Source organism: Equus quagga, chromosome 12, assembly GCF_021613505.1.
Source record: "Equus quagga isolate Etosha38 chromosome 12, UCLA_HA_Equagga_1.0, whole genome shotgun sequence".
Classification (NCBI taxonomy): domain Eukaryota; kingdom Metazoa; phylum Chordata; class Mammalia; order Perissodactyla; family Equidae; genus Equus; species Equus quagga.
In genome coordinates this window covers 103,237,609-103,259,820 of record NC_060278.1, presented here as the reverse complement: position 1 = coordinate 103,259,820, position 22,212 = coordinate 103,237,609, and the positions used below count along the sequence as shown (strand labels likewise).

At 44.3% G+C, this 22,212-nt stretch overlaps 1 protein-coding gene and 1 long non-coding RNA gene across 8 annotated transcripts in view; one reads left to right on the top strand and one right to left on the bottom strand.

The window, feature by feature from the left end:
* BCAS1 (brain enriched myelin associated protein 1) overlaps window positions 1-15,677 on the top strand; it is a 105,479-nt gene extending 89,802 nt beyond the window's left edge. For 4 of the 7 annotated variants that reach the window (XM_046680022.1, XM_046680025.1, XM_046680021.1 and 1 more), the window contains 3 exons: window positions 3,509-3,574; window positions 9,091-9,351; window positions 14,572-15,677. In XM_046680022.1, coding sequence (XP_046535978.1) covers window positions 3,509-3,574; window positions 9,091-9,351; window positions 14,572-14,646 — 402 coding nt within the window. In that variant the 3' untranslated portion in view covers window positions 14,647-15,677. The remainder of the gene's footprint in view (window positions 1-3,508; window positions 3,575-9,090; window positions 9,352-14,571) is intronic. The other 3 variants (XM_046680028.1, XM_046680026.1, XM_046680024.1) reach the window with 1 other exon arrangement.
* Window positions 73-18,514, bottom strand: LOC124249156 (uncharacterized). The gene is made up of 3 exons (XR_006891283.1): window positions 18,350-18,514; window positions 2,095-2,223; window positions 73-1,129 (listed from the first exon to the last, which is right to left on the bottom strand). It is a non-coding gene; the product is annotated as an uncharacterized LOC124249156 (long non-coding RNA).
* Window positions 18,515-22,212: the final 3,698 nt, after the last annotated feature.

The following is a 22,212-nucleotide window of genomic DNA, read 5'->3' as shown; positions in this document are numbered from 1 at the left end:
CCTCAGCTGTGTAATTTTGTCTCAATTGTCCAATTCCATTTCAAGTCGGGTAAAACACGAAGCTTGGACTCATTGCCTTTGTTGATCCTGGAAATTTCTAGCAGGTCCGGTTCTTTGGATTTGTTGTAATTAGGCTGATGTAGTCAACAACCTTGCTGATACGCTCTAACTAAATTAAAATGACGTCCCAATTCTTTTAAATCTCAACTTCAGTTGGATTAGATCATCATCAAAATACAATTCCATTCCTTTCCAAGAAATGTGAACTGACCAGCAAACATTCCCACTAGAATTTTGAATATCTAAGTAATATATAGTGGAGATGGTTCAAACGTTCTCCAGAGTCTCAAGCTATAGGAATGCATGACACAATGAAAGAAATAAAAAATGGCTTTATTAATACGCAAGGCTTGGATGCCACAACCAGGTCCCGTCTCAACACTGCAGTCTGGCTGCCCTGAGATGCCTCGCCTTTGGTTCTCACGAATAAAAAGAAACTCCTTGAAGAAAGTTGCTCAGTATCACACTGGGAAATCTCTGAAGTGACTTAATGGTCTTCAAATTGTTCTTTAAAATATTAAAAAGTCTCTGAAAGAATTTTCGCCTCTTTAAACAGTAACTGCTATTTTTGACAGCTGGAAAAAATAAGCTGCTGTGGTTATGGATCTTTGAATGCAAAGCCCAACGTGAACTATTCTAATTTTTTTCTGAAAGAGGGCTCTGCAAAGAGGAATGAAGAGGGATAGAAAGAAAACAAAGGAAGGCGGGAGGGAGGGAGAAAGGAAGGAAGGAAAAAAGGAAGGAAGGAAATAACTGCATTACTAATAATAAATGCATTAATTATTAATGTTAATAACTGCGTTACTGAAGAGACTTCAGATGGACTTAATAAGACCCTTAATCTAAACTCAGCATACAGTCAGCTCTGCGTAAATACAGCTGTATATGCCTCAAAATGAACAACAGGGAAAAATTATAGAAAAGCTTGAGATTGTTTTTCTCCTTTTTTTTAAGAGGTTGAACTTTGCAATGAGCTCCCCGACAGCCTGAGGGTCTGTTTTCAGGATGCTAACTGACATCCACTGCTGCCAAGAGAGCCTTCTGATGTAATCCACTTCTCCTCCAAGGCCTAGCAAAGAAAGGGAGGAGAAAGAAAGCAAATGTGAACCTTAAATTGGCAGAGTGCCCATCGGATACTAAATGGAAAGGACTAAAGGGAAGTTGAAGGTCTCTGTCTTAGGGGGCGAAGGGGGCAAAAGGGCCGGCATGACTCCCAATGTCCATGCACATTTTGCTTAAAAAGCCATTTTGTTTCTTTAGTTGCTTGGTTTTGCTTTTAACATTCCCCAAAGGCCAACGATATGATGCGATATTCTAAAGCACACTGGAGAACGTGTTTGAGTAGGAAGGGCTCTTATGACACAGCCTGAATTTTGGAGGCCAAATGAATCCCAAAGTGGCAAAAGCTTTGGGTAAGATGGAGAGGCTGACAGAGCTGGGTGTAGGGAAAGAAATAATAACCAAGAGAGTCCATTTCTTTTTCTAAATGTTCTCAAGCAAGATTGGCCCTTGTAGAACAATCCAGAAGACCCAGAGGAAGAAAAAATCACTTTGCATCTAAATGGATCTAAAGTTTATGCAGAGGACAGACAGATCTTTATTGGTCTTTGGGTTGAACTCCTTGGTGAAACCCACGACAATGATATCCCTGAGAAACATACATGGCACTTCCAGACACCAGGAGTTCAGGCTGAAGGAAGACTTCTTCCATTCCCAACCAATCGAGAAGTGTGTATCAAGGTTCTCCCTTGGACCAAGCTCTATAAACATTGCTTTTGGAGTAGGAAAGGACATAGGAATTCCCATGCTGTGTTAAATCATTGACAGTCTTAGTTGGGTCTTCTGAATCAGAGAGCAGCACCAAGCAATATTTACAGGTGAGCATGGTTGACCCCTGAAGATGGGCATGTCCCACAAACAGCCCTCTTTGAGATTTATCAACCTCTATCTTATCCAAGTCCTTATCATTTTCCCTAATTTGATAGCTTCATATAGATGCTTAATAAATATTTATTCATTGAATGGTACTCCTACCTTCTAAGGGCAGCATGGGGAGGTGGTTGAAAGGCGGAACACGGAGTCATCACCTTGTGTCAAATCCTGGCTCCATAACCTGCTAGTTCCATGACTCGTGCTAGTTTCCCTGGCCTTCCATTTTCTTGCCTGTAAAATGAGGAAAATAAAATTATTCCTCCATCTTGAGGTTCTGATATGATAAATAAATGAACTAATGTGTTATTATCTCATTTAGCACAGTGCTTGGCACTTAGTAACCAATTCACTAAGAGTTAGCCTTCATAAATAGTAATTTTCTCTCTGCTAATGTGAATACCATATGTCAGATTACAGAGGCACATAATATTGATCAGTCAAAAAAGTATTTGAGTGCCTTTAATGATTTTAACTATTCTTCATGCAGGTGTTGTAGATTTTGCTGTCTGCTAACAGAACAGCCATGATAGTAACAGTCAAATTGGAAGTCTTCCTCTTTGCCCCACATTGCTTGACCTCCACTTCCTGCTCCCTTCCTCCATAGCAGGGGACAGGAGACGATAAGCAATGACCAAAGATTTGAGGATTAGACCTGAGTCAAAATTGTCAATAAGAACTGAAAAATTCATTACGGGATTTCTTAGGTATTTTATCAAGCATCAGGCACAGAGCGTTACTAATGCACAGTTGAAACTATAGACCCTGGTATTGGTCTGCATTTGTCTCTGGCCAGTTAGCTTAAAGCAGTGATGCTCAAACTCTTGTGTGCCTCAGAACCACTTGGAGGGTTTGTTAAAACACAGATTGCTGGGCCCCACCCCCTGAGTTTCTGATTCAGTAGATGTGGAGTAGCTCTCGAGAATTCACCTCTCTAACAAGTTCCCCAGTGATGCCGAAGCGGCTGATCCCAGGACCACACTTTGAACCAGTAGCTTCGAGTATGGGTTTAAGGGGCCAAGCTGCGAATTCAACCCCATCTAGCCTTGTCACTGATGCCAGTGGCCACAGGGGGCGCTAAAGGATGGAAAATGGAATGCTCACCATCACCCCTCCACTAAGAGAAAGAATACAACAAAACACCCACCGCCTAAATGTTAGCAACGGAAGGCTCCCAATGCTTTCCTTGTCCCTTCGTTTACTTATTCAATATGTTCAACCACCTCTAGGTTCCAACATGAGTATTTTCATCATCATTTATTTAATCTCAGAATTACATAATCCTAGGGTTTAGGACTTCTGTCGTTGTTGTTATTTTGAATTTAATCAGGCTCTGGGTACAGACCACATGGAAATCATATATCTCATGAGAATTATGTTTCCAGCGGATCGTCCATTTGTCTTGACTCCGAATCTCAATAATGAATGACTAAGGTCATCCATTTCAGAACTTCCCTCGCGTTCCCTATTTTGTTGTGCTCGTGGTGGCTGAAAGGTCATTGTCTGTTTGTTATTTTAGTCAGTGAAAGGGGATGGAGGGATCACCCACTCAGAAGAAGTAAATGGGAAAGACTCCAGCTACGAAGTAAGTGACCGGTGAACTCGGTTCGGTGGTGGGTTAGCTGGCATGTTCTCAGTTCTTTCCAGCCTCATCTCCAATGCAATTCTCAACACAGCCAATTCATTTAACATCTCTAAGTTAAGCTCCTACTGTATACCAGGCACTATCCTGAGCTCTGCAGATACAAGCACGAACAAGCTAGAATTCCTCTACTATTTCTTATTGCAAGGCTTTCACGCACGCTCTTCCCTCTTCTCCACATGGAAAATTCCTTCCTGTCCTTCAAGTCTTGGCCTAAATGTCACCTCCTCAGAGAAATCTTCCATTTCACCCATCATCTCTGCATCGTGTCCTTTTTCTTCACGACACTTATCCACACATTGTACTAAGCCATTTGTCTATTAGTTATCTGACTCCCCTACTCCTTCCAGCCCCTGTCTGGAGCATCTGTGAGCAAGGAAGGAGCCTCTTCTATTTTCTATCACCTTGCATGGTGCCTGGCACATAGTAGGAGCTATTTCTTGAACAGATGAGTGAAAGACCTGGAATCACAAGGTTCATTTCCATTATTTTCTCTATTCTAAAGAAACATAGCTGTGACATTTTTTTTTTAAGATTTCTATTTTATTTTTTTTTCCTTTTTCTCCCCAAAGCCTCCCAGCACATAGTTGTATATATACATATATTTTTCTTTTTTTTAGTTGTGGGTCCTTCTAGTTGTGCCATGTGGGATGCTGCCTCTGCATAGCCTGATGAGCGGTGCCATGTCTGTGCCCAGGATCTGAACCAGCAAAACCCTGGGCCGCTGCAGCAGAGTGCACGAACTTAACAACTCGGCCACAAGGCCGGCCCCTAGCTGTGACACTTTTTTATAACCATATGTCTTCTTTTTTTCCCAATGGGATTATCTCATGCTCAGTCCCCCATTTTAGAACATGTACTTTTTTAACTAAAAGTTTACCTCCACAAAAATGTCATCAAATATTCTTCTACTAATTTTGGCAATATAGAGATGTGGTTCAGAGGGTGAGTTGCAGACTCAAAATGCCTGGGTTCAAATCCTAGCTCAGCCATTTTTTTAGCTGTGTGACTAAAGGCAAAATACCAATCTCTCTGTGCCTCAGTTTCCTCATCTATGTAATGGAACGTGGAAAACACTGCCTCACAGGATTGTCATACTTAGATGAGTCAATACATGTAAGGCCCTCAGAACACTCTTGGTACAGAGAGCTCAATAAATGTTAGTTGCTGTGTTAGCACAGCTGCCGTAACAAAATATCACAGACCAACTGGCTTAAACAACAGAAATTTGTTCTCACTGTTATAGAGGCTGGAAAATCCAAGATCGAGATGGCAGCAGGATATGGTTCCTGACGAGGAGGGTTCCCTTCCTGGCTTTCAGATGGCTGCCTTTTTGCTGTGTCCTCACATGGCAAAGAGGAGAGGAAGCGAGCTCTCTGGTGTCTCTTCATAAGGACACTGATCCTATTGGATCAGGGCCCCATCCTTATGACCCCAATTAACCTCAATTACCTCCTTACCCACAGACTTTCACACTGGGGCTTAGGGTTTCAACCAATGAAGCCATAGCTGTTGCTATTGTCTCTTTCTACTCCTATTGTGCTGCTGATTGGAAATTATTATCCTATAATGCTGTTCATCTCACATGCACAAAAATCAGCAGCAATGACTGTAAATCATTTATGATATTTCTGTTTCCACAATAATTGGATTATCCTATATATTTCAACTGGAAATACATTGCTTTTTACTGCATTCAAATGCTTTTCTTTTCTTTTTTTTTTTTTAACTTACTACTATGCCTGCCTCTGAAACCCATATTCTAGACCAATTTGGGACCCAAAATCCCAAAGGTTACTACCTTGGAAACATAATAAACTTACTTTATTCAGCATGAAAAACTTAAATATGATTGTACGTTTTAGAATCTGACAGTGAAACAATTATGCCAATAATTTTGGTGACTCTAGAATCTAAATGAAGTCAGCGAAAATCTGAATGAGCTGGAAGCCTCATTCTATTTACAGTCATGTAGGAGTGTTTTGAGAATTCTATTTTCCAGGGCCTTGGATCCAGACTTGAGAAGATTGGTGTGTACTCATTGAGAGATGACAAATGCTTAGTTTAAACTAGGAGCTGGGAGTAGACGTTCTCTGCTCCTTTTAGATTGGCCCTCTCCAAGTTATTAAAGTCTTAGTTGACGTTTCTAGGAAAAGTCCAAGCCACCCCCGGCCTAGGCTTCTAGTGTCTGAACCAAATAGGATGTTCCCATGATCTTGTCCTCCAATTTCCTGCCAGCATCTCTGGCCTCTAGGAAGGGATGCACTCAGATGATTCAGCTGTGAATAATTTTTATTATAAATTTTGAAACAGAGTCAAACCCCAAGAAAGGTTTTGAATTGTCTGCGTTTAATGACAAAGCAATCATCGCAAAGTTTAGATTCTTAGCTTACTCTGAAAATAAGGAACGAGCCAACTGTTGCCTTCAGAAGTTAGTTTCTAAGACATTTAAAAGAAAATTGAAGCCTAATGGAGATGGAATAACCATGTGGTAAATGAGCATGATCCACTGAAATCTCCCCTCTTGAAAAGATCAACGTCCAATGAGACCTATTGGCCTATGTGTCCCTCCCAATTCCCACTCCACAAAGATTTGCCAAGGGAAATATCTTGGAAACATTTGGAAGGTGAGTTGCTGGTCATTCACTCAATCCATTTTGATGGAGACCTAGTGTGTGTCAGACTAGGTGCTGAGGATAAAGCAGTGGAAGAAAGAGAGAAGAGTTTTTTCTTTGGAGCTCCCCTTCCATCAGAAGGAGACAGACAGAACATTTCAAGTGAGCAGAGAAATCCCCAAGATGACCGCAAATATAAAGAAAATGCAGCAGTGTTCCACAGGAGAGGGGTCAGGCTTTGTCGCCCATCCAACCTGGGACAGCGTCTCCAAGGAGGTGCCATCCGAGCTGAGACTGATAGGAAGGAAGCAGCAGTCATTTGAAGCCCTGGAGACGTACCGAGCAGAGTCCCAGCAAATGTGAAGCTCTGCTTTGAGAACAAGCTTGTTTCTGGAGTGAAAGGAGGTCGTGTGGCTGGAGCAGAACGAGCAGAAGGGAAAGGCATAGGAGATGTGGCTGGAGAGGCACAGGGGACTCCATTCAACAAGAATTTCCTGAGTGCCTCGTCTGTTCCCAGCACTCAGATCCACGCAGTCTCTCAGAAAGACTCAGCGCCGGCCACGTTAAGCCAGCATGAACCACTTGTCCCAGTTTGCCCTGGACTTTCCTGGTTGGAAACTGAGTTCCATGTCCTGGAACCCCCTCAGTCACAGACAAACCAAGATGATTGGTCCCTTGACATTTGGCATTTCACATGGGCCAGGCACCATGTCAAACAGGCTTTCCATTACGAGCTAATTTAATCCTCAAACGCCATGAGGTGTGGGGTTTTTTTGTTACTCCCATACAGAGACGAAGTTGAGAGATCAAACAATTTATTCCGGTCACACAACGAGGATGTGATGAAACTGGAACCACACCACGTTCCTCTGACTCCAGACACTGAGCTCTTCGCCACTCACTGCATCTTAAAATCTTCTACACAACGAAACCAGTTAACGAGGTGTTGGAACCCGGGTCCCTGGGTTCTGGCCTTCCTGAAGAGCATCGTGGTGGCAGTTTCTGTCTCATTCTAAGGGAAGTTTCTGCTCTGGGCTGTCTGCTGTTCTTGGATATCTGTGGCTTAGCGTTTTCTACAACTTGGGTAGCTGGGATCTGAAACATTCAGGACGTGCGGTTGCAGGACAGCACTGGATGGCTGATGTTTCTTTCTCCAAGGGCTTCTGCCCTCTGAGGGCTGCAACTTGTGGGGGCCTTCGGCCTGGGGAATCCTCTCCGTCTGCTCGCTTATTTCTCAGGGGTGTGCTTGATCCACTGCTGTAAAATGACAGTTCTGATTGCCGCTTCCTTGATCAAAACTGCCACTTAGTCACAGAATTTCTGGGCTCAGGGACAACACATAACTTTATGAATCAGAGATTGTAAACATACATTCAGTAGGTCAAAGACCACCCACAGGGGTCCGTGTGTTGTAGTTGTTTGCTGTGAACAGAGCTTTAAAACTTTTGAAGTCGACATTCAAAAATGGACATATTTTGCATTTAAAAAATTCAATTTCAAGTTTCTATTGAAAAAACTAAAAGATCCGACAGCACTGGGGCTATAATCCTGCACAGGATCTCGAAACTGGGTCTGAGCAGCTGTTGCCCCTTTAGACAGGTGATGTGACATTCAATTCACCACAGTCCCCCCTACTCCAAATTGTCTCCCCAACATCAAAGCCAGGATTGCTTGAACTGGTGCTTCTCTTACACAAGGGAAATATTTCTTTGGCCCTGTGTTGCTTTTACAACTGGAGAAATAAGGTCACCCTGGGATTATTCTTAGCTCTAGCCTCTTTCATTTTATTTTATCTATCCACCTCCCATAGGCATTTCAGTTTGAGTAAATTATGGGAAAAAAAGCTTTAACTTCCTAACAGATTTTTTGTTATCTGTAATTTGCCTACCATTTTCTGGAATTTTGGATTTTACAGCTTCATCCTTCCAAATTGTAGGAATCAAGTAGGATTACAAACATTTCATTTTATCATGAAAGATGTATGTTCACAATTAAAAATAAAACAATCATCTTCTTTTGCCACTATTTTATGAAGTGAAAGGACAGTTTCACACCAGAAATTAAGATAGACATAATCATGGAGAATAGGCATCCCCAAGAAAAGAGTCACATGTGGTTGCAAGTGGGAGAAACCTTCTCAAAGCTTGCATAAGGACAAACGAGCTTCAGGAACAGCTGGATCTAGGGGCACTCATAATGCCATCAGCAAGTGGGCTCTTTCTCCCTCTCTCTCCTCATCTCTCAGCTCTGCTTTCCTCTGTGTTGCCTTCCTTTTCAATTTGATTTTTTCCTGGAAATGGTGATGGCTCTGGAAGCTCCAGGCTTTTATCTTCAAATCCAACAGAAAAGGAGCTGGATTCTGTCTTGGTTGTTTTTGCAAAGCTCTGAGATTAGCTCAGCTTTTATCTGCGTTTGGGCATCTCCAACCAATCACAGCAGCTGAATCACATGCAATGCTCTGATTGGCCAGGTCTGAGTCACATGCCCTTGTCCAGGGGTGGAATTAGTTTGCCCAAATCACAAAACATAGACGAGAGAGAGGCGGTTCCCCAAGGGAAACCCAGGTTGTAGTACCAGACGAAGGAGGAAAGAATGCTTGCTGGGAAAGCATGAAATTAATTAACGAATTATTGGATAAATAAATAAATGTCCCCTGCTGCAACCTTACACCATAATAAGTATTTGCACCTGTTTTTTTCTTTCTTTCTTTCTTTCTTTTTCATTTCACCCAGGACTCATGAAAATGTAGACACCATCCAACATTTGAACAACTCTGTAACATTTTTTCACTTGCTATTGAGAGTTGCAACCACTAAAAATGCATTTTGTTTGAACTTGCTGTAGACGTCAGACTCCGCGGAGAAGGCCATCCCGCCACCAGAGCCGGAACCGGCAGGAGCAGGCCAGAAGGGCAAAGAAGGCGCCTCCAAGGACAAGAAGGCGGCCGCCGAAATGAACAAGCAGAAGAGCAACAAGCAGGAAGCCAAAGAGCCGGGTCCATGTGTGGAGCCGGCCGCCGGCGAGGGGAACCTGCAGAACGGCGACAAGTCCCAAAAGAGACCTGAGAAGCGGCGGCAGTCCCTCGGGGGCTTCTTTAAGGGCCTGGTAGGTGGATTTGCCCCTCTTCTCTCCGGGCTCTTAGGCCGGGGGTGTGGTTCCCACCTCCAATGGGCGCCGATTGGCTGGACATTCGTCGAAGAGATATTTGTTGAGCACCTGGTGTGTGCCAGGCGTTGTGCTGGGCACAGAGAGCGGAGGCTGTTCTCTCCTGGAGCCCACAGGCAAGTGCAGGCTTGATGGGGGCGGGTGTAGAGTGTGGGAAGAGCCAGGAGGCAGAAGCGGGGCATGTGAAGGGAGCCTGAGAGTGAGGACGTGGCCTGGCCTTGGGTTTGAGAGGAGTGTCAGAGACGGCATGTCAGAGGAAATGTGGGATCTGGAGTCAGCCTGTGGAGGTCTGCAGGCAGAGTGGTTCCCGGCAGTGGGACCCCAGGTGCAGAGGTGTGCTGGAGAGACAGCACCCAGCTGAAGTGTAGTCTGGCTGGAAGAAAGAATTCAAGGATGGAGGAAGGGCGGGCAGGAACAGGTGCATCGCTGCTCAACTGTGGCCAAAGGGAGCCTGGAAGAGTTTCAACCCGGGAAATTGCTCTAAGCCTGCCCCTGGGGGCTGGATAGACAGAGGCGACTACAACTTAGCCCCTTCCTTCCAGGGAAGCCCAGGCGGGGGTGAGTGGAGGCCAAACATTAAATAATTCATTAACCTCTTGCAGTCTTTCTCTGTGGCTCTGTGGTTCTTCTCTGCCTCCTCCCTTAGACTGTTAGCTGTGCGAGGGCCGTGAGCATACCTGTCGTGGGCAGACGTGCTGTCCTGCCAACATGGTGGCTAGAACATAGTAGACACCCAATAAGTCTTTGTTGAATGAATGGATGGATGGAGTGAAATAGGACACTAGTAGATGTTTCATTACATTTGGGATGCTATAAATCCTGGCAAACAAGGAGAGTCTGAAGGGTCATTACTCACATGATAAGCAAGGCGATCAAGCATAAACCAGGAGGAAGAACGAGTGGAGTCATGTCTGGGACCCATGGGAATGTGGGTTGAGCCAGGAGGCCAAGGCAAGCAAGGAATGCTGACACCAGCGGGGGGCAGTGACCGGGAGCTCCCCTGCGTGTTGCAGTAAAGATGGGCTAGTTATGGGAAGCCCACTGCTCTACACCTGGCTGATCATTCATGATTGTTCCAGTCCGTGAATATCTGTGGATATTGGTGACCTCTAAGAGAGAGAAGTAGGTGAGTGAGATGGTTCCCTGGCCCAATTTTGGTTTCCAGCATCTCTGGGGAGCCTAATGCAGAATCTCAGCCCCCGAGGTTAATGTTTTATGGTAAACGTCGTCATATTTCTATCCAGTCTCCGTGTCTTTGAGTATGAGTGTAGAACTTCCATTTGAGATAGTGTTAAAGTCACGACTTGAGGCTGTTTGGCAACGTGAAGCCCTGATGCAGAGCCCCGCCCCTGCCACTTTCCCCAGCGCCTCAGGTGAAGGCTTTTCTCCAGTTGTAAAGAGGTGATGAAGAAAGGAGACTGACCACAGAAAGAGAGTGTGTAAAGACTGATCACATTTTGAGTAGTTTTGCTGGAGGAGTTGTCTCCATGCTCAGCTCCAGCTCCTCGGTGAGGAGTGTGAACTCGAACCACACTTTTCTCAGGCATTTCCAAAGCGACTGTGCATTTTTTTCTGCCCAAAGTTCTGGTCGAGCCATTACCTGCCAAGTTGCAGTGCACTGAGTGGCATATAGCGTGGGGAAGGTGGTGTTCTGGAAAGTTCTGAGCTTATACACCCAGTTCCCCTCTTTCTTGGTAGTTCTTGGGATTTTTTGTCAGAGGCCCATGGGGTATTCTCTGCATATCTCCTTACCCATGAAATCCCTGGATCTAATGGGACGGATCTAATCCAGTGGTGATTTTGTACGCAGGGGACATTGGCAATGTCCAGAGACCATTTTGATTGTCACCACTGGGAGTAGGTGCTATTGGAACATTGTGGGTAGAGACCAGGGATATTGCTCAATGCTTTATAGTGCACAGGACGGTCCCCTTCAATGAAGAGATATCCAGACCAAAGTGTCTGTGGTACCGAGGCTGCGAACCCTGATACAACCAGGCAGCACGTAGGACAGTGAAAGGAGAACAGAGCGGTGCCTAAGAGCCTGTGCTGTGAAGTCGGGCAGCTTCTCCAGAGTCTGGAAACTACCACTCCTAGTTACGGGACTTTGGCTTAATCACTTAACCCCTCAGAGCCTCAGGTTTTCCCACTCAGCACCAGCCATTGTTGCCTTGCAGAATTATGAACACAGTATGGCAGGATCTCCCCATTTTTCAAGAGAAAAGAACAAAAGTACAGATGTTTATGTGAAAGTATCTAACTTTTAAGTGTCAGCATTTAATTTATAAATTAAAAAAATAAAGCCCATCTACAAGCCAAATTCAGCTCAAGGCAGCCGCTTGGCAACTCAAGTTTGATGTGCTTAGCCTACGAGGACCCCCGTCATGGGACCTAGAGGAATGAGACCTTGGAGGGTCGGCTTTGACGGAGGTGATAAATGCAAGGGAGGGGCTGTGTAAACCAGGACGGACAGCACGAAGGCACCCTGGGTGAAGGGGGCTCAGAAAGGCTCACTTCCCCAGGGCCAGCCCGAGTCCAGGCCTAGAAACCTAAGAAGCTCGTTCCTGGATTTGAACCCGGCTTTACCACTGAGTGGCTATGTGACCTTGGATGTCACCTTTCTGAGTTTCAGGTACCCTGTCAATGGGGCTAATAGTACTGACGTGACAGGGTTTGCAGGAAGATGAAATGAGATCACATGACGTCAGAACAACGCCTGGCCCGTTTTAATTTGTCAGGAAGGAACAAGCATCTTGTGAGTGATTTTTGGTCAGCCCCTACCCCCGTTGTAGAGGTGCAGAGATGAGAAAGACACTGCCAGCCTTAAGGAGCTTGTGGTGTCATCACAGCACCAAGTGTTTACAACGCGGTGCAAAGGGGCCATTGGGGATCGCCTAGGGCTTAGGAGACGAGCTCGGGATTCAGGCGAATCGGAGACAGAACTCGGATCCACCAGCTACTAGTGAAGAACTTGATGTCAGTGACTCGCGGTCACCGGGCCTCCTCCTTTGTAGGGTGAGGATAGTGGGGTCAACTCCACAGGATGCTGTGAGGACCAGGTGAGGTCACGGGATGAGACAGGCTCACAGGGCAGGGAGCTGATCAGAGGCACAGAGCAGTCCTCGGCCCCAGGTATGGCTGACTCCTGAGCCCAAGCTTTCAATGTGCCATGGTGTCCTGGTCATTGCTGTGTTCCCAAAGACTACTGCAATGACTTACATACAGTAGTGCTCGATATATGTTGTTGGCTGAATGAATGAATCCAACCACCACCACTCAGAATGATAACAATCACTCTTTTCTAGCACTTAGTAGGTGACAAATACTGTTCTAAGCACTTTACAGATACTAACATTTAATCTTCAGACCCAGCCTGTGAATCTCCATTGTACCAATGGTAACATTAAGGTGCAGAGGGCTAAGCCCCTTGACCAAAGTCACACAGCCAGGAGGTGGCAGATCCGGGATTCAGACCCCAGCAATCTGATTCCAGTGATAAACTACACTACGTTACACTACACTATATAGTATATCCTACATACTATATTACCCTATATCCTACCATGCTCTATATGCAGTAGTACATTACCCTACATGTGTGCTGTATATACACTGTATATACCTTATATACAATGTATATCCTACACTACACTACTCTGCTTACTATCCAGAGTACACTGTGTACACTATACTAACCTATCCTATCCTGTGTATGCTCCACTGTACTACAGTATATTACACGACACCATGCGTATATGTACTATACTATAAATACTTTTCAATAGTATATTATACTACCCTACCCTATACTATACTATTGTACTCTATATACTGTACTATATTTACTGTACTATACACCCTGTATATGTGTGCTATATATACTAATGTAATATATATACTATGTAATATATACTATGCTGTATGTATTATGCCATTCTGTAATATACTGTGCTATATTTACTACACTAGACTTCACTCTATATATACTATATATACCATACAATATACACTATTCTATATTATACTTATACTGCACTACACTATGCATACTATACTATCTATAATTTACTATACTATATGTTATACTACTCTATACCATATATATAGTATTGTACTGTACTATATAAACCATCTATACTCTCTGTATACTGTACCATATATACTATCCTATATTCTACTGTGCTGCCCTACACTATATACTATACTGTAAAACAGGGCCACCAATAATCGTACCCTGACACATGCAGCCACATGGATGAATGTCAGACCAATCATGCTACATAAAAGAAGCCGGACTCAAAGGCTAGGTACTCTATGGTTCCATTGATGTGACGTCCTGGAAAAGGTCAAACTCCCGGGATAGAGAGCCAGTCAGTGGTTGCCAGGGTCTGGGGGTGGGGGACGGGGTTGGCTACAAAGAGGCACAAGCAGTATTTTCAAGATGGTTGAATATCTTGACTGCAGTGGTGATTACATAACTATTTGTGTGGCTCATAGAACCGTACATTAAAAGGGTTAATATTACTGTATATAAATTATACTTGACAGAAAAAGTAAAAAATAATAACAATAGTCATAATAGTACTTGAGTCAGGGTTTGTTCGACCATGTTCAGTCCACAGGAAGGAGTACCTACTCTGTGCCAGGCACTTGTTCGGCACCAAGGATATAGCGGAGAGAATCCACAGAAATTGCATTCTGGTTAGACAAGTACCATAGATCATAAGATCATTTCAGATGGTGATATGTTTTATAAGAAAATTAGACAGGGCAATGTGGTTAGAAAGTGATTGGAGAGGGTCACTAAAGTGAGCTATAATTGTGAAAGGCCTTCGACACCCCAGCACTGTTCTGAGGGCATTACAGGTGTGAACTCACTTGATCTTGAAACATCCCCCTGAGATAAATTTTAAAGATGAAGAAACTGCAACATAAAGAGTTAAATAATTTGTCCACGATTTCACAAAGCTGGAAAGTAATATAACTGGGCATTGAACTCGGGCATCTGATTGGAGACCATTCTCTTATCCACCACCCACGAATAAGGTTTATTTATTCAGCACAGCACCTGGCACAGAGTAAGCGCTAAATAAATGGCAGTTGTTGCTGCTGCTATAACAGATCTTCATTAGGATGCAATTTCTTTATATTTTTCTCCAGGGACCAAAGCGGATGTTGGACGCTCAAGTGCAGACAGACCCCGTAGCCATCGGACCCGTTGGCAAATCCAAGTAAACAAATCACTCCAGTTCCCACCAAGTCCTCCTGCCACCAGGATGTCTTCTCCCTACCCCATCTCCTCCCCAAACCCACTCCATGTATATAGTTTTTCTTCTGATGGCCATCAAATGAAATTCTGCCTACAAATGAAGCCTGAGCTGTTGTATATTGAGGTGTATTATTTACGTCTCTGGTCCAGTCTTTCCTGGGAAATAGCTGTAAAGATGGTTTAGCAAGTTAACTAGTAAGGTCAGAAGAGTCAGTTGTCAAGCAGGGGAGGGAGAAGCCGGAGGAAGTCTTTCTGGTTAAGTTATGAAAAATGGCAGTGACAAGTAAGTTGCAGAAGAAAAATGCCTGTTGGAAGGAATTAAGCTTTGTAGTAAATACGTGCTCATCCTCTAAGCTTTTAGAGGAGAGACGAAAATCTGTTTGTTTAAGTTCACATTTCGAGGCGGGAGAACACGGGCTCTGTGTTGGGAGCTTGCCAATTTCCTGGAATGGAATGTGTGGGGAATGAGAAAGGGAATGAATAAGAGTCGTCTTTCAAATAGGGTCCTTGAAGGTTACTGATGAGAGGGAAAAGATTGACTGGAGAGGGCTTGAGATGATTTGGGAAAACAATTGCTTTCTGAGGCTCAGTGACAAGGGTGAGGATTACAACTTCCAAAAAACAAAACAAAACGAAACAAATGAAGTTGCAGGTTTACTTTGCAACACGAGGGGGCGCCGAGGGCTCCATGTTAATCCCGCATCCTGTATCCCTAACAAAGATTTGGTCTCTGCAATCTTACATTATTAATGTTTCTCAGATGGCTGAGGGGCTTGCTTCATCTGTTCTGTCTGACACTTATCTCAAGTCTGTCTGTAATTTCCTAATGTTCTCAGGATGTGCTCTGATAAAACCCTCCCCGTAACCCCAGTTAATAAAAATTTACAGAAGATTATTCAAATACCTGAGTTTTTTTAATACTTGTACAGAGAAGTAAATAGGTCCATGAGTCTGTTAAAATGTAATTCAAAGTAGCATATGATTGACTGATATCATCTATACTGTATCTTTCTTTTTCTGATTTAATAAAAAAAAATACATTTACATCTAAAGCATCTTTTAATTTTCAACTTTTAAAGCAGGTCTCTCATACTCTGTCTGAGATGACTTGATCTCCCACAGTATAAAATCACTGCTCTTCCTCCAGCTTCTCTTCTCCCCTAGATCCTCCTAGATTTCCTAGGCGCACACACCTGCAAAGTGTGTGCAGGTATATTTGCCTATACACACACGCACATATAGAGAAGCGCTGCTTAGGCCAGGCTCCCTAGAGCAGAGCCAAGACAGGGATCTGGATGCACGCACGTGATGCACTGAGGGAGGGCTCCCAGGGGAAAGGGAGGAAGAGAAGAACAGGACAGGGAAGGAGCTGAGCAAGGATAGGTTTCAGCTGGACTAGAGTCTCGTCCTGATCCCCTGGGAGACTCCAGAGCATGAAGTGCACCACACAGGTGATCTGCCTTCTGGCAAAGGGGCCAGGCTTTGGATCCTTGTTGGTGAGTGGTAGGCCACCCTGGGAGGTGGCAGGACGGGCAAGCTGCTCCCACTGAGCTGAGAAGGTGGGATCCCTCAGCAGCTGGAGCATGAATGCATCAGCAGTGTCCGCTACAGATACACACACGTATATTCAACTATGCATTTATACCACATAGACACACATTCCTACATAGAAATGTACACTGCATACAGGAATAGATAAATGCATGGACACATTCATACTTATATGTTACGTACCAGAAATAGATAGATGCATATACGCATTCATATTCACACACATACAAAAGATACATGGAACTAACACAGAGCCACACAGACACACTGGCTCCTACAAATCCATCCCACATGCAAACCATCACACACTGATTGGAAATAAACATTGAATATACCCTCCTGACGTCTGCACTTTAGGTAAATAAAACCATGGCTTTGGCAACAAGGTGTTTGAAAAATGTGTTTGGAAAAAAACCCAGCATCTCTAAAAATGAAGATTTGGGGGGCCCTTTGCCGCTGGGGCTTGCTCGCCCCCAGCTTGGACTGGCTGAATGCTATGTTTCAAAAAAAGACGGGAGGTCTTTTCCTCGCAGCTGGCTCAGCTTCTTCAGACCTCCTGCCCAAACCTGGAGATTACTCAGTGTCTGTGACTCACCCAGCTGAGAACAACCTCATGTCACTTCATGTCCGAATGCTTAACTTGGCATAGATCAGGAAAAAACCCTTTGGGGAAGCCCTTGGTGGGGGGTGACCTTCCCTCCTCGCACGCCATCAGAGAAGGTGGGACGACTGAGGAAACCAGGCAGCTGGTTCTTCCTTTGTCTCCAAACACCAAGGGGCTTGCCTGGTGCGACCTTTGGTGAGCTCAGGCCACACTAGTCCATTGAGAAAGGGCGACAGTATCACTTCCAAGTTTCACCTCACTGGGCTCGGGGCTTTTTGCCCTGATGAGAAACACCCCCAGGCGGGACTGAGTCACTAATTCAGACGCAGCCCTCCCATCCCCCACCTCCCCAGGAAAAAAACGAAAAATTTTTAAAAAGAGGTTCTTTGCTGAGAATCTCACTGCAAAGAATGCCAACAGTTTCTGTAACTGGTTTCCCATCTGCCCGGCCAAAAAAGAGAGTGATCTTTTAATGAAATTGCTTGTTTGTTTTTTTAAAGGCAAGAAAAATTAAGCCAGAGCGGACTCAAAAAATGAGTTCTTTCGGGGATTCTGAATCCAATTGTAGCCTAAGAAGCAAGTTTTAAAACTACATTTTTGAGTTTTCTGGGGGTTTTTTTGAGTTGAAAGCTCATTTCTGATGCATCTATAGTAAATACTAATTCCCATGCCTCATGCTAAACTAGTGTGAACACCAAGCAGAAACTCTCCAGTGAACTCAAGAAAGCTCCTGGGACACAGAGGGACCGAAGTTCCTCAAAATCCGGAGCCCAGAAATGCCACTCAGCAAAACTTGCACAGAGAAAACATTAAAACGCCCTGAAACCGAAAGAGAAATCAAGACCTGGGGGAGGGCAAAGGTGACTTTTTAAAAATTTACGTACTCATTTACTTATTTATTTTTAGGTGCACAGGGAAGTATGTCTTCTCCAATGTCAAGAAGAAGTGGTCTTTTCCAAGAATTGAGCTACTGCGCTGAAATGGCCGCCATTGGGGGAAAAAAAAACCCTCTGCTTTCCAGTTCCAGCTGACAGTGACTTTTTGATTGATATTCATCAAAGTATTCCTTCAAAAGCACAGTTGTTCTTAGGAGCCTGTGAGGTCCCTCATGAATTCATCATTCTTGAGGCAGGGGATATATACCCAAAGAAATGCCAAAAAGGGAAGAAAAAGAGAAAGGAAGAGAAGTTCTTGTGTTTTTGTTGTACCCCCTGCTCTCTAAACAAATTATCAGGCATTTAAACACACACACACACACACACACACACAGGATTGTCCTTGTTTGTTTGCAAACAGTCCAGATTTAAATTAGATTCTAAGAGACTAGAATCTGTGTCCTGCTGGCTCCTTCTCAGAGTGCCTGGAAGGGAGCAGATTTCGACACACTGGACCTGACAAATGCCATTTCTCATGTCAAATACTCCCGTGTTGATCTTACAGTTTGAAAAATAAAATCAGCTGGCCTTTCTACCTGAAAGAGAAGGAAAGGAAAATGATTTCAATGATTAACTCACCCAAGTTGCAAACGCAGGAAATGCGCTTTGCAGAAATGTCAGATGATAAGGGTTGGTTTTAACCATCCTCCCAAGGTCCCTTTTTAAGCCTTTTAAAAAGGCAACTCGCACGGTGAGTAGAATCAGTCTCCTCTGTGGTCTAGCTCTCGCTCACTCTATCAGGGAAAATAAAGTGGCACAGGCCCACTGGAAATTACAGGCTCCATTAGGAAGAAAAGAAATTACTTACTGAGCAGCAAATGGTGTAAATTTGTAATTCAGATCTTTAGCGCTGGCCTGAATGCCGTCAGGATCCAGCCCTTTGCATAAATTGGTTTTCTGGGGGGTTTAACCCTTTCGGCTCTGTTTCCCTTTCCCAGAAAGCTGCCCATCCAGCCTCTGCATCCCCTGGCCCTTTAACTTGCACAGCAGACTAGCAACCCATGCAGTTTCTCACAAGTAAATATAATAATAATAATGCCTTACATTATCACACTTTACAGTTTATGGAATGCTGTCTGAATACGTTATCTAATCTAAAGCTCTACGCCCCTAACTGGACGTAATTGCCCCCTTTGTTACATCTTATCCTGAGGGGACTAGCAGGCACCTGTATGGATTTTTTTTTTTTCCCCAAAGAAGCGCTTCTTGACAAAATGGCCCCCAGCTGCATTTCTGGCAGTCGCCGCTTTCGTGTTTGCTCTCGCTGGAGGATGTTTTCTTTTAAATCCGGCCACATGGGGGCGTTCCAGGACCTAGGGTCCTGCAATCTCTAGCCAGGCCCTTTTCCCTGACTGTCTAACGAGGAGATTGGGCCAAAGACGCTCTGAGGAATGTGTTGATTAACTTCTAGAAGGCAGTCAAGTTTAATGAAGAGGACTAGAACAAGAGGGCCAAACTGGGCTCGTCAAGTGCCTTCTGTGGTTCCCTGCCTCCCCTCCCCCAAGTCAAAGAGAAAGTGGGTTGGTTTGTTTTTCCATTCTTATCAGCTCTGTCTTGGACAAGCTTAAGGAAGGACAGTGTGCTTGCAAACCATTTAAGTCAGCGTCATTGCAAAGCATTTCAGTCAAGCTCACCAGCCCATCAGGCTCCACGGAGCAGCCTCACCTCTCAAGTCCCCACACCCAACTAGAGGACAAGTGGCTTCACCTCTCAGGTTCCTCCCTAAACAATGGGATAATAATGGCGCCTACATCGTGGAGTTGCCATGAGCATGGAGCGAGATGCAGCACGCCAAACTCTTGGTGCAGAGGCTGGCGTATAACGAGCACTTAGCAAAGGAGAGCTATCATATCACAGCAGACTTTCAGCACCAAGTAACGGAAAATTCCTACTCAAATTGGCTAATAATAATAATAATAACAATAAGGATATTTATCGTTTCATATAACAGGTGTTACGTCACAGCCTGGCTCTGAACCGCTGGGACTCTGCTCTGCCATGTTCCATGAGTTGATTTCATCCTAAGACGGGTGCCAAATGATGGCAGCAGTTCCAGACAAGGGGATTATGTGTTTACCATAAGCAGTTTTGACTTATCATTTTGGCGAAATCAATATTGAAAAGGAAATTATAGCGATGCAATAAACAGTAAAGCAATTATTAATATTTTTAAGGTTAGCCATTCTCCAAACAGCCATGCCCCTTCAATTCAGACTGATGAGACCTGTGTAATTGGAAAGCTGGGCCGCTAGACTGTGAGCTCATCAACCTCAGGGGCCTTCTTGTCTGTCTCGTTCGCCGCTCTGACATCAGTATCGAGCACTATGCCTGGACACAGTAGATACTCAATAAATATGGGCTGAATGGCTACATGGATAGATAAAGGTTCTATGGCCATATCCGTCGGCAAGTGAGTTGCCTTCTGCTCTAGTCGGAGTTTATTTAGCTCCAAGTGTTCGATCACTCTAGCCAGACATCCACCCTCCCCAGATGCCTACCCCAGCGGTTCTCAAAGTTGGTCCCATAACGATCAGCATCACCTGAGAACTAATGAGAAATGCAAATTCTCAAGCCCCACTCCAGTCCCACTGGATCAAAAACCCTGGGGGTGGGGCCCAGTAATCTGTTTTAGAGAGCCCTCCAGGTAGTTCTGTGCAGAGAAAATTCACTTCACTGAGCACCACCTGTAAAAAGACCAGCCCTGAAGATGCAAAGATAATAAGAGCTAATATTGGCCCTTACTATATGCCGAGTATTGTGTGTCACATGAATCACCTTGGTTACTGCCCATTTTACAGATGAGGAAACTAAGGCTCAGATAGGAGAAGCAACTTTGCCCATGAAACACATGTCTGAGCCAAGGTTGAAACCCAACCCAAGCTCTTAAAGGCGTGTTTTCGTGTCTGTGGAAGAGACAGACAGGCAAAAAGACAATAATGATATAAGATAAGATAAGTAAATGCAGTGTGTGGAACTCAGAGGAAGGCACTGCCACAAGACTACAGGGGACAGAAGTCGGCCATTTGAGGAGGTGACAGTTGAGTAACTCACAAAGAATGAATAAGAGTTGGCCAAAGGGGCTCCCGGCAGAACAGGAAATGCAAAAGCCCAGAGTCTACAGAGAGAATGGCAAGTAGTTCAGTGTAGCTGGAGTGAGGCTGCAGGAAGATAGGTAAGACAGTGGAGGCTGGAGAGGAGGCACAGAGCGGATCTTCAAGGACATGTAGTAAGGAGCCCATAGTAAGAAGTTTAAACTTTTCCCAAGGGCAATAGGGAGCCATGGAAGAGATGTGAGCTGAAGGGTGACATAATCAGATTTGTATTTTGATTGCAGGTAGGATTTAATACAAACTCAATTCAACTCATTGGATTCATTGAGTGACCTGAGCTATCTAGTAGATACAGATCTTCCTCGACTTAGGATCGGGTTGCATCCTGATAAACCCGCTGTAAGTTCAAAATATCATAAGCCAAAAATGCACTTAATACACCTAAGCTGCTGAACATCCTAGCTTAGGCCAGTCTACCTTCCATGTGCTCAGGACACCAACATTAGCCTCCATTGGGCAAAATCATCTAACACAACGCCGATTTTATAACAAAGTGTTGAAATCTCATGTAATTTATTAAATCCTGTACTGAAGCGAAAAACAGAATGGTTGTCTGGGTGCAGAATGGTCGTAAGCGTATCGGTTGTTTCCCTTCGTGATCGCATAGCTGGCTGGGAGCGACATATATCGCCAGCGGGGAGAAAGATCAAAATTCAAAGTTCAAAGTACAGTTTCTACTGAATCCGTATCAGTTTTGCAAAATCATAAAGTCAAAAAATTGTAAGTCAAACCATCGCAAGTGGGGGACCATCTGTGTTAAAAAGTATAATCAGGGGCCGGCCCCGTGGCCGAGTGGTTAAGTTCGCTCGCTCTGCTTCGACAGCCCAGGGTTTCGCTGGTTCAGATCCTGGGTGTGGACATGGGACCGCTCACGAGGCCACGCTGAGGCGGCATCCCACATGCCACAACTAGAAGGACCCACAACTAAAATATACAACTATGTACTGGGGGGATTTGGGGAGAAAAAGCAAAAAGAAACATTTTTTTTTTGAAGTGTAATCATTTTCTTTTAAGTATCTTTAAAGACTATAAGAAATATCCACATAGATAAAACCGTTACATGGCTTAGGTCCTTAACAAGATGCTTAAATGCTTATTGCCAAGTGTCATGTATGTGGATTTGGAATTTGGCTTCACGATCCACTCAGATGAGCCATACCTATGACCCAAGGCTGTGAGACCTTGAGCAAATTGCTTCACGTCGCAGAGCCTTCATTTGTTCCTCTGTAGAATGGGACTAATAATGGTACTTCTCTCAGGGAGTTGCTGAGAAGAGTAAGTGAGACAAGGCATTTATAGCTTGCAAGTACAGTGCCCAGCAAGTAGTAAGTG